The following is an 18,310-nucleotide window of genomic DNA, read 5'->3' as shown; positions in this document are numbered from 1 at the left end:
TCAGGGGGTGGTAATTAGGATCCAAGTCAACGTGTTTGTTGATAGAGTTCTGGTTGGAATGCCATGCTTCTAGGAATTCTCGCACATGTCTGTTTGGCTTGTCCTAGAATGGATGTGGTGCCCCACCTCATCTGTATGCAAAGATACTAGTGAGAGTGGGTGATGTCTTTTTGTGGCTAGTTGATATTTATGTATCCTGGTGGCGAGTTTTCTGTTTGTTTGTCCAATGTAAGGTTTGTTACAGTTCTTGCAAGGTATTTAGTAAATGACATTAGTTTTGCTTGTTGTCTGTAATAGGGGCTTTCAAGTTCATTAGCTGCTGTTTTAGTGTGTTAGTTCACTTATGGGCTACTATGATGCCCAAGAGATCGGAGTAATCATTTCAGAGATGTCTTTGATGTAGGGGAGAGTAGCTAGGGTTTCTGGACATGTTTTGTCTACTTGTTGCAGTTTGTTGCTCAGAAATCGGCGGCCGGTGTTCATTAGGTACCTGTTCTTTTTGAATACACTGTATAGGTGATTTTCCTCTGCTCTGCGTAGTTCCTCTGTGCTGCAGTGTGCAGTGGCTTGCTAAATAATGTTCTAATGCACCTTTGTTTGTGGGTGTTGGGATGATTGCTCCTGTAGTTCAGTATTTGTTCCGTATGTGTTGTTTTTCTGAAGACACTGGTTTGAAGTTCCCCATTGGCTGTTGGCTCTACTGCGACATCTAGGAATGGCAGTTTGTTGTTTTCATCTTCTTTAGTGAATTTTTTGCCAGTAAGGGTATTATTGATGGCCTTGAAGGTTTCCTCTAATTTGTTTTGTTTAGTGATGACAAAAGTGTCATCCACGTAGCAGACCCAAAGTTTGGGTTGGATGGTTGGCAGAGCTGTTTGTTCGAATCTCTGCATTACTGCTTCTGCTAAGAACCCTGATAGCAGAAATCCCATGGGTGTTCCATTGGTTTGTTGAAGGAGTGAGTGGTAAGGCATAGGTCCACTAGCTTGACAATATTGTCCTTGCTGATGTAGTTGGCGGTGTTTGGTGTACGTGTCTTGATTCTTCTAATAGTGTAGTCAGTGTTTCCTTGGCCAGGTTGATGTTGATGCATGTGAAAAGGTTTGTTACGTCAAAGGAGACCATTATGTCATCCTCAATCTTGGTATTTTTGATGGTCTTCAGGAATTCTTGGATAGAGTGAATGGAGTAGCGTGAGTCTTCTACTAAGTGTTTTAGTCTTTGGTGTAGCTCCTTGGCTAATCTGTAAATTGGTATTCTAGGTAGCGAGATTATGGGTCTGAGGGGGGCTTCTGGATTGTGAATTTTGGGTAATCCGAAGAAGCGTGGTGGTGTGTTGGATCTGTCTGGTTTCATTTTTTGGAAGTTGGCCTTGTTTATTTATCCAGATTTCTTAAGTTTTTGAGTAGGGCTGTAATTTTGTTCTGTGATGGACAACGCATCCATCCTAGGACAAACCAAACAGAGATATGCATGAAAATTCCTAGAAGTATAGCATTCCAACCATAACTCCATCAACAACTGCATTGACTTGGATCCCATTCACCACTCTCTAATTACAGGAAATGGTAGCACCAGCCCAAGGAAACAAACACAATTAGAAAGTGGGCCATACAACCAGTACTTCATCCAGAGACACACTGATTCTGCTACCTAGTATGATGCCAAAACATCTGTAAAACAAACCTTCCAGCTCAGTGAGCAAATCTACATCCAGGATCTCAACCTGAGCTACAAATCTTCTCAAAACTTGCTTATATTAAAAAAAAAGCTCAGTGCAACTCAAACTTAACCAAAGCAAGAAAGAGATAAGATCCAGCCCAAGTTCTTTTTCTCAAATGCAGTAACTTCTGCTTTTGTTGGAGAACCTTAGCAAGCCTGACAACATCTGAAGAGAAAACAGTGAGAGTTGCAGAGCCAGTAACCCTTTTTCAGAGTGGATGGTAGCAATAAAAAATGGTGGAGGATGGTATATATGCAGAAGACATGTGGTTGGGGCTGGGGTGTGGTGTGGGGGGGGTGATGTTGGGGGGAAAATAATGGTGAGCCAGAGGAAAAAGAAAAAAAGCTGATAATTAGGCAGCATTGTATGATTAAAATGGGTTGGCTGTGATGAAAGCAGCCCATGCCATGACAGACCAGGGATGTGGAAGTGAGTTAAGGACATGGAAGTTGATGTTCAGATCCTAAAATTATTCAATTCAATATGGAGTCCAACAGGCTGCAGGAACGGGAGGTGTTGCTCTTCCATCTTGCACAGAGACTCGGTGAAGCACTGCAGCAAGCTCGAGATGACGACCTACACAGTGTTTCCAAAAAACTTTTCCAATTTCAGATTTCTAATAACAATCTCATCCCTCCACCCCGTAGTTTAAAGGGAATGTTAAGATGCGATCATTAAAAAAAAGTTCAGTTCGACTTTAAATATATAGTCAAAGCATAGCCAAAAAGCATAAGCCCTTCATTCCCGAAACGTCAATCCTCCTGCTCCTCAGATGCTGCCTGACTGGCTGTGTTTTTCCAGCACCACACTCTTCAACTCTGATCTCCAGTCCTCACTTTCTCCTTTAAATATATAGTAAGGGACATTGTTAAAGATATTTTTCAGAACCAAACATTTTGTTCTGAAGTTCAAATACTGATAAAAAGAATAAGCCTCACAGCTGCAAGTCAATTGCTGAAGGATAACAAGACTTATGCTATTAAAGACTGAAAATACTACTTTGTAGGCAACATATATTAAAATTACAGAACAGAAGGATTCCCTTTTTGCACAATGGAAGTAAAGGACTTCACAGGTTATAATAATATCTGGTTAGAAATTTAAGTTTGATTGAGAAATAATTATAACTAATTAGGTAGAACATACGTTTGCAATTAGTTCAACTTATACTCAGCAAAGGCAACAAAAATGTATTTGTATAGAGTTTAAAAATATCTAGAAAGCCAGGAAAAGGTGCATGGCAATACCACGCACTAACGTAAGATGTTAATTAACAGGAGGATTACTAGAACCATCCATTGCATAAAATGGAGGGAAAAAAATCACTATCGCATGAATTATTTTAGGATAAACTGCACTCAAATGAAATATCTTTACTGAAAAGGCTTTAAAGTAAAGGATTGTCTTCAGACTGAACAGATAAAGGGATAGTTGGAAAAAAAAACAAATAAATAGATTAAATTAAAGCTTTTATTATAAAGGAATTTTCACCAAATACTTGAGGAATAGTGATAAAATGACACATTCAAGTGAGAGGACTTTATACAGAAGTCTAACACTCATATTTGCCAAGTAGATGGTATGCAAATAACCGTAAAAACTAAGACCAAGACCTCTCTGTGAAATTTCATAAGTATCAGGATCCTCTTATAATTGGTAAAGTCACCACAGACCTACAAACCATAGGGTGCTTTCTAAGAGAAACAACTGTTTTAACTAGAGGATTACCACAGGTGATAAGGGTGGGCTGCGGGGGCTAGGAGGCAGAGAGATTAAGTAATAGCATCATTCATGGTAACCTCAGCTGATGCAAGAATTGAACCCACACTGTTGGCCTCACTAACCAGTTATCCAGCCAATTGACAACCACAACTAAAACCTCTAAAATCTGTCAAATGATATTTTCGCACAGCAGGAGAAGATACCTTCCTTAAATCAGTTTTAAATATGTCAAAAAATACTTTAAACATTGATGGATACATTCTATTCTTCAAAAAATTGTTATATATTCCTCAATAATTATGAATATCATTAAGCTGGATTCTATTAGAGTTTTGATCACTGTCAGCTCTGTAGTTTACATACCCACTTAAAACTAATATTTGTTAGTTTCTGTGAAATTAGGTTTTTCGATTACACTGGAAACAAGCCCCAATATCTTAGACAGTTCATTAAAATGAAGAAGTGAAGAGAGAAATCCCAGCCCTGTAAAAATCTAGGATGCTTTTTTCATAGCTAATTACTAAAATTAAGCAGGCTATTTGGAGGATTGTAACATTTTCACATAGCTTCTCCTATGGGATCGTTATCTAAAATCTTACAAACCCAAAATAAAGTGTTTCTTGAATTGACTAGCTTGAACCCATTAGATCATGGTCATCAGGGAACTACTCCTGATCCAGTTTATTTCTAATAAGAATTCAACAGTTGTAAAATCACTTGAAGGCATACTCTATGTTATCCTTTAAAGTATAAGATGCATTGCATCCAGAATAAAAAGTAATACTTAGCTGCAGAAAAATTTATTTCTGTCTTTTCTCCCCACCCACCTTAATTTAGTAACTTGCAATTTCAGATGGTTACAATGAGGTTCCTGATCCTTGGATATTCCTCCTCTAGCACGAGTTAGGTGAATCTTCCAGCTTTGTTTTATCTCCTAACATATTTGGTCTTTCCAATTCAAAGTGAAAAATCTCATCTGTGTTCTTGTGTAGTGAACCAAAAGAAATTTGCAGCCTCTAGCTGCTGTCTCTACCCTGGCATGAGCATTTTCAAGGGTAGCTCAAATCCTTACCCTCCTTAAGAAGATTTCTATGGCAACATGAAACATATATGCCTCATATCCTTGAAATCCCAACCTTTCTCTGGGAATAAAGACAGATTAGAGCCCAACTGTATACAACCTGAAAATTCAACACTTTTCTGGGACTTAATGCTCAGCCTATCAATGAAAAGTACAGACCACTCCCATTATCTCCCAGTGTAAAGTCCCGAACATTCTTCTCAGTAAAATAATCAAGGTCCTCTTCAAAAAAAAATCACCAAACTGTCCAGACATGATGACTGTCAGACACACTTCATTTTCACTTAAAGACAGTCCCACAAAGTAACAAAATCTTAAACTGTGTAATAATGTTTGCTAAATGTTCCAAAACTTTGATTTAAAAAATAACTTTGCTTTAAAGAGGCTTGCATAATTACAGCTGTGTTTAAAATTTGCTCCATGAAACATAACTGGGATTTTTATGAACAGTAATATTAAATACTGAATTTTCAGATTCTATTGAACAAGGCCTGCAGTTTAAACTAAATGGAGTACAAAAAAATTGAACTGAAATAAAATAATATCATTTATCTTAAACAGAGTAATAAACATGTAAATGTACACAATTACTTGTACTCCAAATTTAAAATGTTTTAACTCGACTTTCTTTCCATACCCAGGCTTACATTTCAAAACCTCAAGTCAGACACTTATCAAACTTTGGAAGGCTCACTGTTGTGTTGTCTCATACTCATCTTTTAATATCATTATACCCTCAAGTCACGTGCTATGGATAATTACCTCAGAAGACATCTAACCCAGCATCATTTAAAGCGAACTATACTAAAATCATCTAACACTAGCCCAAACACTTGCCTGTGAATGTAATAGTTTCTATAATAGCCAGCCATAATAAGCAAATAAATTGTTTGATCACTTTATCCAAATAGTTTCTTAAGTTATGAGGGACAACATACTCAGGTATCATATCTTGCTGGAGGAAAAACCCACATCACTAACTAAAACAGAAATTGTTGGAAAAGCTCAGCCGGTCTGGCAGCATGTGGAGGGAAAGCAGAGTTCACGTTTCAGTCCACAACTGAAAGAGGGTCATTGGACCTGAACTCTACTTTCTCTCCACAGATGCTGCCAGACCTGCTGAGTTTTGCCAAGAATTTCTATCTTTGAAGTTTAACAAGACATCACTTACTGCTTGCTCTAAGTACTGTGATAAATGATTCTCATAAATATATCTTGCTCCTTCTATTTAGTTATAGCAAGTTTGGCCCAAAGCTCCTCTAACCAGCACAAGATTGCAAGCTCTCCATTCAGGTAAAAAAAACATGGTGTATCTAGTTGAGGCTGAAGAGAGTTGTGCTACAGAATCATGTTAGGAAGCACTGTGTCCAACTACTCAGGGTAATAACAGGTTAAGTGTTTTTGTCATATTAAAAGATTAAATTGGAATATCTCGCTGAACATTAAAGGGTTAAACTGCACTGACTGAACATTCTGGAAGTGGGTGGGGATGACATTCATGCAGGAATGCAGATGACTTCCACTCCATTTAGTCAGTTATTTGTTACTACTCCCCTACTATTATCAAATTAAACTATCATTCAATCTCTTCCATTTAGAAGTGCTTTCATAGCCATCTCTCGAAGCAAGATATATCACATATCTTAGGGATGGGATTGTCTTAGGGAATCACTGAGTTAGGAAATAGTCTACATAACGATTCCCTGGGATTAGGGCATTTACATCATCTCCGAGGATGATCCCATCCTACCATTGTACCTGCGGTAACATGTGACTGTGAGGGAGTGGCTGGGTTGTCTTGAGTGGCATGTGACTGTGAGGGAGTATCCAGAGTATCTGTGAGCATTACCAACTGACCAGTATAAAGGTGATGTGGTTTCTTTGTTCGGGGCCTCTGACTTGACTTTGCACACCCATGAAGAGGGTCAAAGGGCTCACCTAGCTTGTACGTTTTAATAAACTTTAACTGTTTGCAGAAGTTGGTGTGTGAATTACATCTCGTGTGTGAAACTTCAGGAAAAGAGCCTAACATTCTCCTTGATCTAGTTTCTTCCCCCATATATCCACAATATTTCCAGCCCTAACTAGTGCCCTGGCTAGAAATGAAGTAAAATACCATCATGGCATCTAGTGAAATTTAAAATCAATCAATAAGCCTGGAATATACGGCTAGTCTCAATAATGCAGACCATGACAGCTATCAGCTAGGATAATCTTATTCAATGTTATTTAGTGCAGGAAATCTGCCTATTCGATTGTATGTGGTTGACTCTTAAAATGGCTTAGCAAGTCATCTCAGTTCAAGGGCAATTAGGGGTGGACAACAAATGCTGCCTCTGCCTGTGACATCTATATTGTATTAGAACACAAAATGGGAAAAATTCCTCTATGCCTCCACCAGAGTCACCCAATACCTCTCCACTTCTTCCAGGTCGAACACTCAACCAATCCTCACCTCTTATCACGCTTTTCCACTGGGCTGAACTTGCTCTCACATTGAAGACCCTCACCTTTGGCTCCTTACTTCTTCCAAAAATCTATTTTTATGAAAAGCTTCAGAATCCTAAGCTATTTTTGTCTTTTATGAGATAGTGGAACACTCTTTGGACTCATCCGACACGGATTTCCTTTCCTCATTGATTTTTATAATACACAGAAAACTTAAGTGGTGCCAATCCCAAACTGCATCCCAAACTGAAAAACACATTTTCTTTCAGTTGCCAACCTTTCCTCCCCTTCACATGATCCATGCCAGATCTAGAGCCTAAGTCTCCACTCCAGTGTCTAGTCTTAGGTCCAGACTCCATGCCAGCTACTTTGAATATACTTCTTCCCACTTCGTCTGTTGTAGGAATTCTGTTCCATTATTCCAATTTCTCCATCTCATCTATTTTGAAGACAGAAATATCTGGTAAAGCATACTGTAAATTTTTCCCTTAACTGAAAAAACCCTCCAGTGTGGTTGACAGGGTCTTTGAAGCAGATGCAGTCAAAGTCTGCACTTGTAATCTTATTCCTTTTTCTGGAAATAAGGATTCCCCTTGTATCATTCCCCACATAAGCCTCTACACTTAAACTTATCATCAATCACCATTTCTATCACCTCCAAGCATTTCTGGCCGTGCACCACAACACTAATTTATTTCTCAATCATTTGCAAAAGCTCTTCCTGGCAAACTTTTGTTCTTTTCCCTTTTCTTTTCCTACTGTGCAGTCACTAACATCTGACCAGAAATAGGGACTTAGTGATCAATACACTCAATCCACAAACAATACAGTATGCTTTACATTGAGGAAATCAAATTGCAGGAGACAGTGACCAACCAATCAAGGGAGTTACATAGGATACTTACAAAAAAGTATTGAGGTAGAGATCAAAGCATGGAGTAGGCTTGAGCAATCTATTCTGTCTCCAGACTACAGTGATGTGTTGTCATTCGCAAATCCACTTATCTGTGCAACTTGTTCATTGTGGGTCCAATGTTTACTTATCCACAATTTCCAGAAAAAACTTAAGTAAAAAAAAATCATGAGCACCTAAATTAAATATGAAAAGGCTGAGACCTGGAAGGAATCCATGATATACTGCACTGTATTTTCTTGACTAGGAAGTACACACTGTATAAGCGTAGTCTGCCATGTTGCTTTCTGTAATATTTATATAACTTGGTGTTAAAATTAACATGTCATGTTGGAAACTCTTAATTGTCACACTTTCCATTATTATATATTTCTTACTTTATTAGGTTTTATTCTCAGTAGCGAAACTGTATCTTGTACTAAATGTTTGGACAGATGGCACTTATCCAATTGGCTTCAAAATGCATTCAACATTTGCACTATTTTCCTCCACGTATGGTGGGACACCATGTATGGTGCCCTAACCTCTTTAGGGCACAGGTGTAACCAAGCCTATCAGTTGAATTCTCGAATTCACTCTGACAACCTATACTGTTTCAATAATATTGGAAGATGGGAAACACCATCTAATCTTTCAATTAAGCTTTTCACAGCGTTCCAGAATCAACATGGGAGAGCTGCAGTTCCATGTCCTAATTTTACTATTACCATTTATCCCAGCTCCATTTTCTGCTTTGTCCTATTATCAACTCCCTTTGTCATTTAATCTTACCTGCATTGAGTCTCACCTGCCTTCCAGATAATCATGAACCTGCCTTTTTGTACACACCTACACATCACACAACCCCTCTCTATCTACAACATTACCTCTGTATGTTGGTAGTTCTATAGAGTAATTGTTTGTAAAACAAAATCAGTCCTTCTCTCCAGGTGCACCAAAATGGAAAGCCTGAAGACCATACGGAGACTGTGCAATTCAAAAAAAGGTGCCAGTAGAAGCCCATGAAATGAGCAGACTTGAAAAATGAAATCCATCTGGTTCAGCAAATTCTTTAGAGAAGGGAATTTCCTGTTCATATCTAATTTGGCTCATCCAAACCCAGACCCATAGCAACTGTCTTCTCCAATCACATAGCATGCCACCATCATTTTTAAAAAAGATTTACAAGAGTAACATGACTTGGCATCAACCTAGGCATCAGGCAAGACAAAAAGGTATATCCAGTTCAGTCAACTCTACAACCACACCAGCTTTAGTCTGTGCATCTGAAATTGAAGTATTTTCCTACAAACCCCAGTCAAACAGCCTGTCAAAAATCAGACAGATTCCTATCTTACAGCCAACTCTCCATCACCATCGCTGGTATCCTCAATTTCAGAGTTGGTGGTAGTGATATATGGGTATCTGCCCTGGGAACCTTCAACCTGGAATTCAGACTCCGAAACATGAAGGAAATAAAAACAAACAAACATTGACTGCTGTTAGAAGTCTGCACTTCAGGCAACATCTAGTGAGACAGAAACAGAGTTAATGTAGAGTCAAAGATAAATCTTAGAAAGAGAAGACAAGGAAATCTCCTCTTCTCTTTCGCAAATGTGGAATCAATACTCCCTTATTGAACACCATTTGGAAGAAGCATTGGAGATAACCAAATCAGAAATTTGTTCTGCAGGACCCCACTGAGAGTATGTTTGGATTTCATGACTGGCTGAATAGCGAGGTTAAAGCTGCCAGACTGTGTTCTCTCACTATATGCCCAGATCTGAAAGGAATGAAAAGCTACTTAACCTCACATTATTCCAGCACAGCTGCATTTGTTCAGCACAGAAACAAAGAATGGTGGATAAATCAGCAGTCTGGCTGCATCTTTGGAGAGAGAAAATCAAGGATCAACATTTCGATCCAGAGCTAGTTGTGAAGAAGGTCACACTAGACTCTAAACATTAGCTCAGTTTCTCTCTGCACAGATAAGGCCAGACCAGAATTCTCCAACATTGTAGGAGTGTTTCAGATTTCCAACATCTGCAGTATTTTGTCATTGTTCATGATGGTAATGGCACAAATGACCATCCCACACAAATGTCTGTCTTCACAATGAAAATACTTTATAGTTTATCATGGCCCTTACTAGTGTTGAAACTAGGAAACTTATCAAGACTGATCTCACAGCTCATAAATGGGCACCTAAGAGGTGCTGTAGACAAAAGTTGTACACCACCATAATCTAAACTTCTGCGTTAGCATATCCCTGATTCTATTATTACCATCAAGTCAAGGGATCAATTCTAATTCAGTGAAGAGTATAGAAGAGAGCTTGCCAGAAGCAAACAAGAAAATGGAGGTGTCAACCCAAAGAATCTGAAAACAGAGGACTACATGCCTGCAGAAAGAGTCCTGACCACAAATGGGACAACTCTGCTAAACTCTGATCCAAATGTAATCTTCAAGTAACAGAAATAGCAACAGCAACTTACTGTCAGTTTCAGTATCTGGATTACTTTATTAGATTTTTTGTGCACCACTGGACTTATCCATAGCTACAACCCACATCCTTTTATATATAAATAAATATTTGCAGCACAGAAAGCAGCAAGTTCCAGACTCCCAACCCTCAGAGAGAGAAACAAAGTCCTCAACGCTTCTCCTAGCCTTCTACTTTTACCTTAAGCCTATGATCCCTGGTTATTATCCACATTATCTAATCTTATCAGCTCTATCAGGACCCCTCTCAACCTTCACTGCTCCAAGGAAAACAACACTAGCCTATTCAATCTTCCTCAAAACTCAGACTCTCTAGTTCAGGCAGCATCCTGGTAAGTCTTCTGCACAATCACATCCTTTCTATAACTGCAACAATTCTTTAGTTGTTACCTAACCAGCATTTTATAGGGTTTCAGAATACAAAAAGGAGGGAGGTTATGCCATGCTTCAGCTAATATAGTTAAGAAAGCATAGTGGATATTTACCTATCTTACTTGCCCTGTTACTCAGAGATCTATCGCAACACATATCAAGGTCCCACTCATCTTCAGTAGTTTAGTGTCACAGTCAGAGTCAGGTATACAGCATGGAAAAAGACCCTTTGATTTAACTTGTCCATGCTGACCAGATAAACACCCCAATCTAGTTCCACCTGCCAGCACCCGGCCCATATCTTTCCAAACCTTCCTATTCATATTCCAATCCAGATGCCTTTTAAATGTTGCAATTGTACCAGCCTCCACCACTTCCTCTGGCAGCCCATTGCACACACGCACCACCCTCTGTGTGGAAAAAGTTGCCTCTTAGGTCTCTTTTATATCTTTGTGGACAGCACGGTGGCTCAGTGGTTAGCACTGCCACCTCACAACCTGCCAGGGTCCCGGGTTCGATTCCTGCATCTGGCGACTTCCTGCATCTGACGTTCTTCCCTTGTCTGCATGGATTTCCTCTGGGTGCTCTGGTTTCCTCCCACAATCCAAAGATGTGCAGGTTAGGTGATTTGGTCATACTAAATTGCCCATAGTGTTAGGTGCATTTAGTCAGGGGTAAAAATAGAATAGGGTAATGGGTCAGGGTGAGCTACTCTTTGGAGGGTCAGTGTGGACTTGTTGGGCCAAAGGGCCTGTTTCCACGTGGTAGGGAAACTAATATAATCTTTCCCCTCTCACCCTAAACCTATACCCTCTAGTTCTGGACTTTCCCGCCAGAAGGAAAAGACCTTGTCTATTTACCCTATCAATACCTCTATAAGGTCACCCTTCAGCCTCCGACACTTCAGGAAAAACAGCCCCAGCCTATTCAACCTCTCCCTATAGCTCAAATCCTCCAACCCTGGCAACATCCTTGTAAATCTTTTCTGACCTATCATCCATATAATGTAACCCCTTGCCTTCTTAGCCCACAATAACTCATACATTTACTTCCAAGAATTTTTGATTTCCAAGTTTCAGCCATTTTTAGTCAGGGTCTGCAAACTTTAAAAGCAGGAGGAGATCTCCTAGATACAGGATTCACCCTCTGTAGATTGGAAAACTGCACATGTCAATCCATTTTTAAGAAGCGGGAAAAGAGGAAAAGCAGGGAATTACAGACCAGTTAGCCTAATATCTGTGGTGGGGAAATTGTTCGAGTCTATAATTAAGAATTGGATGACAGAACAACTTAAACTATCATTCACCCAGGAAGAACGGGCATAGATTCATGACTTACAAACCTCACTTGAATTTTTCAAAAAGGAGCTAAGATAGTGGAGAGGGAACTAACTGTGTTTATATAGATTGCCAGAAAGCTTTTGATAAAGCCCCACGTAAGAGACTGTTAACTGAGGTAGAAGTCCACAGACCAGAGGGAAAACTACTGGCATGGCTGGAAATTGGTTAAGTGGCAGACTATTAAAAAAAAGGGATAATGGATAGGGACTCAAACTGGCAGGATGTGACCAGTAGTGTCTCAAAAGGATCTGTACTAGGGCTTCAATTATTCACATTAACACCACCTTGGGTATTTGCATAGAAAGTCATATCCAAATTTGAAAAGTGACAAAAAAAGTTAGGCAACATTATAGAAGACTGCAGAAAATTACAAAGGCATATTGATAAATTAAGTAAATGGACAAAACTATGGTAGATGGAGTTAAATGTAAGCAAGCTGAAGTTATCCATTTTGGACTGAAAAGGAAAGATCAGGATACTTTCTAGTTAGTATGAAGTTAAACACGCAGATGTCCAAAGTGACCTGGTGTTCAGGTGCATTGACTTTTAAATTGTCACAAATAGGTGCATAAAATAATCAAGAAAGATAATGGAATGCCAGCCTTTATACCTAGAGGACTGAAGTACTAAGATGTGGAAATTATGCTGCAATTATACAAAATCCTGTTATGACGTGGGGTAAATGCCCCCTGCTAATTTAAACCTGTAACAGAAATAATTTAACCTACTTTGTAATCTGTTAAAAATCAAAGGACAAGGAACTGTTCCCAAAAGTCACTATTAAAAAAAAAGTTGTTAATTTTTACTTTAAAAGTCTAACAGAGAATATTTAATTAACAACTATTTACAACTCCTTTCTGTAACCTGTCTTTTACCTTCCCCTCTACAATACTAGTCAGATAAAATTCCCATTAAGATTTACAGCAAAATTCAAATTTCAGAACCAGCCAGCTGTCAAATCTTCTCTTTTATCTTCCTCTGCAGATTTGTTCTCCAAGTTGGTGTCAATGTTTTTTACTCTGTGCAAAATCCTTCTCTAGACACGCACGTCACAGAGTTCTCACTAGCAGCTCACATTTGTTGGTCTTTTGGCAGTTCTCCTCCAACTGTTTCCAGTTTTATACCCCAAAGCATCAGATTGTTTCATTGGTGTTAATATTGTCAAAATGCTAAATTCAAACTTGATTAGTATTTGGTATTGGGGTATAATTTATACTGATTGGCCAAATATGAATTTGTTTTTGTCTCCAGGCAACCCAGCTACTCTAGCTGTTTGACCAAATATTACATTGTTACCTTGTTCAGAACACTTGGTGCAGTGTCAGGTTGTTCTGCTAGCTTTTAACTCTCTTAAAAGGTACAGTACCCCTTACACTTTCATCACACTGTTCCGACCCAACTTGTAGTACCGACACCAGTTCTGTCGGTACTTAGGAAAGATCTATTGGCTAACCAAGATATATAGTACAATTTAGGTTTACAACAATGATACGTGGACTCCAGCAGTTGCTGTGGAGGCCTGTTTTTGAAAATTTAGAAGGTATAGGACCATTAGATATTGATATAGGAGCAGAATTAGACTATGTGGCTCACGGTTTGCTCCATCATTTAATCGTGAACTGATATGTTTTTCAATCCCATTCTCTCTCCTATGATTGGAATCGTCTCCAATCCCCACTATCCAGGCCTCCCAGTAATCTGTAAGTTTCAATCAGATCCTGCCCCTTCATTCTTCAGAAGTCCATCAAGTACAGAGCGAGAGTCATCAAGCACTCCTCATATGGCAAGTCTTTCATTCCCAGGATCATTCTTGCAAAGCTTCTCTGGACTCCCTCCAACACTAGCATATCCTGTCTCAGATACAGGGGCTCAAAACTGCTCACAATATTCCAAATGCAGTCTGACCAGAACCTTTTGCAGATGCGCCCTGCTCTTATATTCTTGCCCTCTTGAAAATGAATACTAACATTGCATTTGCCTTCCTAATTGCCAACTGAACTGCTTGTTAACTTTAACAGAATCCTGAACTATGATTCCCAAGTCCCTTTCTGCTTCATATTTCCAAAGCCATTCCCAACTTGGAAAAGTAATCTATGGTTCTATTCTTCCAAACAGTGCATAATGTTTTCTTTGCCTACTGCCCTGGCCTGTCCAAGTCCTTCGGCAGCTTCCACTTCCTCAACATGACGTCTCCTTCCACCTATCTTGGTCATCTGCAAACTGTAACAACGCCCTCAATTCCTTTAACCAGAATGTTAATGTATAATATTAGGTTAAGGGGTGATCTAATTGAAGTCTTCAAGATAAAGACATAATAAATAAAGATAAACTATTTCCACTGTTTGGAAATTCTTGATCTAGGCAGCAGAGTCAATAGAGTTGTAGAAATAGAACCCTTTGGTCCAACGTCCTAGCCTTTCTTTATAACTCAAACCTTCCATCATCCTGGTAAATCTCTTCTGACCCTTTGCCAACTTGATTATATCCTTCTATAACTGGATGACCAGAACTGGACACAGTATTCCAGAAGAGGCCTCAACAATGTCCACTACAACCTCAACACAACATCCCATACTCAAAGGAATGAGCAATGAAGGCAAGTTTGTCAAATGCTATTTTAACCACCCTTTTTATGTGATGCAAACTTCAAAGAATTATGTATCTGAACCCTAAGCCACACTGTTCTACAACATTACCCAAGACTCTACCATTAATTGTGTAAGCCGTACCCTTGTTTGTTGCACGAAAATGCTATATCTTGCATTTATCCAGATTGAACTCTATCTGCCATTTTTCAGCTCACTGACCCATTTGATCAAGATCCTCTTTTAATCTTAGGAAACCTTCAATGTCTACTATGCCACCAATTTTGGTATCATCCACAAATTTGCTAACGAGGGACAGACTGTCCATGAACAATGATAGGAAGTATTTCTATGCAAAAGGGTGGTAGATGTTTGGAACTCTTCCACAAACAGCAGTGAATGCAGAATCAGTTGTTAATGTTAAATCTGAAATAATATCATTTGCTTCACAAAAATTACAGCATATGAACCAAAGGCAGATATATGGAGTTAGATCAGCCATTATCTCACTGAACGGTGGAAAGGCTCTTTGGGCTGAATGGCCCACTCCTGTTCTTGTGTTCTTAGATTCACTCACAACACAACTTTTGCACTAAAAAGTTAAAAATCACAAGTTAAAAGGTTACAGTCCAACATGTTTATTTGGAAGCACTAGCTTTCGGAGCGCTGGTCCTTCATCACGTGGTTGTGGAGTATAAGATCGTAAGACACAGAATTTATAGCAAACATTTATTCGGTGTGATGTAACAAATTATATATTGAAAAAGACATACTTACAGAATTACATTCTATTTTGCTCAAAAACTGCATGAATCCATGGCAGATTCTGTAAATCCCTTTTTTAGATTGAAATCAGTCTGAACATTGGGGCACAGACAGCCTCACACACGGTACCTCACACCTTCAATGCATTATTTGGGCCAACATGGCACCTACTGCTCCAGTTCATTTGAGAATGTAACTTTAAGAAATTTCTGGGAACTGAAATTTTAAAGAACTGAAACCAACATAGTCATTCTAAAAAGATGAGACTTAACAAACAATCCAGGTATTTTTCAACATATAATTCCAGTTACATCATATATAACCTTTGCTATAAATTCTGTGTCTTATGATCGTATTCTCCACAACCACCTGACAAAGGAGCAGCATTCCGAAAGCTAGTGCTTCCGAAAAAACCTGTTGGACAATAACCTGGTGCTTGCGATTTTTAACTTTGTACTCCCCAGTCCAATACCAGCACCTCCGAATCAAAAATAAACTTTTGCACACCTGCCACATCCAATTGTGAATTTCAGGGGACAAATAACAGAGGCTCCATCAAATTCTCGCATTAACAGGCAGCACAATCCAGCTTGCAAATGTCTGCAGTTAACATTTGCAACAAGCTTGAAGCATTGAGTCAGGAAATCATCTTGGCTCCACCAGTACAAGTCAATCTGATTCACTTCACAAGGTATGAAGGAACAGCTAAATACACTGGATATAAAAAAGTGTTTTATCAATGCTGAACACTTGTGATCCAGAATTACTGCATTCCTGGTCAAGTTAGAAACACATCTATCCAATAATGGGTAAAGCTGTCAGGTACATCCTGTATTGAAAAAATAACAAACTCCATTTGAGCCACTAACATCTTTTTGTATTCTGCATTTTGAAAACAGACAAGTCACTTAATATATTTAAGATAGATTGATACATTTTTAGATTTTAAAAGGTATAAGTAATATAGGGAGAAAGCAGATCAGCAATGATCACATTAAGTGGCAGGGCAGGCACAAAAGTTCAAATGGCCCCCTCCTACTCCTACTTCTAGGTTTCAACACAAGTATTGTCACAGGACTATTAAATGGTATTTAATGATCTATTTTATGTTTGCATAAAAGTTATAATGTGATCCTGACCAAAAAAACGTAGAGCTGAATTCTATGCACGGGGAAAGAAGGAGTGGTTGATGGACGTCGATGTCTTCATTCCGGGACATCATTGTAAAGTTCCTCAAAATAGTGTCACAACCAAATTCAACTACACACTGGCCTTCACATCATAAACAATGGCTTTGCTATATAATTGGAGCAAATTTCTACTCAATAGTGGTGTCAACAAGCAAACTGACAATTTAAATACATAAATGCAGAAACAGATGGCCAAGGGGTAGCATATAAATGAGAAACAGAATAAGCTAAAGACAAGTATCCATAATTGGTCTAAAAAAAACCCTGCATGTGATCCACTGGCTTTTCGCCAAGAAGTCGGAAAAGCGAGGTCGAAAGGAAAATATAAAAGTTTTTTTTGGAGCTTACTGCCGACGCACTCAAGAGCAGGGGTATGCATGAAATGTGGATCTTTTAAACGTTTATACAGTTTTCCTAGAATTTATTAGGAGGATATCAAGTAATATTCATTTAGAAGACAGATGACACCACCTACAAGTACTTCACTTTTCATCAAGCGAAATGGGAAATTAAGCCAGAGAGAAATACTTCAGGGAAAAAAAGGCACAGAAAGATGACATCTGATTAGAGTGAATCGCTTACTCCAGGAAATAACAAACGAGTAACACTTAATAACACACAATACAAATATTCGATGTTAAAATCATTTTTTTAAAAAAAATCTCTTCTTCTATCTGTAGGCAGTTGCTACTCATCAAAATTTATGCGGCGTTATCGTTAATAGTACAATTCATAAGAAGCGCTCTATTCCATTCATTTCTTGTGATGTGGACTTTTCGCCTACACGTACATCTGAAGCTCCAAACGTATTTCTATTCAATTCCCTGGCACCCCAATCTCAGTGTTAAACAATTTAATCCTTAACACGAGTGATACAGTAACTCACCGGCAGTGGTAGCTTGGCAGGACCAGCCCCGAAGTTGATAATTTGCTTCCTGCCACTTTCCATTTCGGATCGTGTATATATGCCCGTATCTGAATATTTAAATGTATCTATAAACGCCTGTGTCTCGATATTGAATTAAACGCTGAAATATATGGATATGTCTCTGCTTCTCTGCGAACCCTTCACGGCATCGCTTGCTGCTCACTGGTTCATTTCACATGGCAATTGTAGTCGGTGATTTCTAATTGGCTCTCCCATGGTTCATGTTGTATCCAATTGGCTGTTGGCTCCAGCACGCGCGGTCTGCGTGAGCGCTGCAGTTTGGTGCAAGAATGGCCCCGATTGCAGCAGACCGGCGGGTGAATGACTGCTCTCACTCCTTCCTACTCAGTCACTCAACTATCCCCCAAACATGCTCAGATTATACCTTGGGGAAGATTTACAACGAATCTGTTAATCAAATATGCAAGGAAACTCCTCACTGGAAATCTGACGCCCGAGAAAAAAAAACAGCTTTTTGTTTATTCAGAGCTTTCATTCATGCCCTGTATTTTCGTTGTAATGAAATTATGCATATTTTTAGAGGGAGGGATGATTTGATTTTATGTTCCCATGTAGTTGAAACGAATTGTGGAGTACAATGTTTTGAATCGAGGTATATACATCAGCTGGAGCTTATAAACATGTTGGCCGTAAATAACACTTGACATCATCATGTTCCTTTCTCTTTTCTGCTTCCCACTGAGATTTCCGTAATTGCCATTAGAGACACTTCCGGCACACCGGTTTGCGGCTTCCATACAA

The 18,310-nt window shown here is 39.0% G+C and overlaps 1 protein-coding gene across 1 annotated transcript in view; it reads right to left on the bottom strand.

Annotated features, from left to right (window-relative positions):
• The window catches only part of psat1 (phosphoserine aminotransferase 1), a 50,356-nt gene extending 32,663 nt beyond the window's left edge, over nt 1-17,693 (bottom strand). Inside the window, exon 1 of the mRNA XM_060838049.1 lies at nt 17,507-17,693. Within this exon, the coding sequence (XP_060694032.1) occupies nt 17,507-17,569 (63 nt within the window). The 5' untranslated portion in view covers nt 17,570-17,693. The remainder of the gene's footprint in view (nt 1-17,506) is intronic.
• Nucleotides 17,694-18,310: the final 617 nt, after the last annotated feature.

The sequence above is a fragment of the Hemiscyllium ocellatum genome, chromosome 2 (assembly GCF_020745735.1).
Source record: "Hemiscyllium ocellatum isolate sHemOce1 chromosome 2, sHemOce1.pat.X.cur, whole genome shotgun sequence".
Lineage (NCBI taxonomy): Eukaryota > Metazoa > Chordata > Chondrichthyes > Orectolobiformes > Hemiscylliidae > Hemiscyllium > Hemiscyllium ocellatum.
Note: the sequence above shows the minus strand (reverse complement) of the source record. Positions and strands in the feature narration are given on the sequence as shown.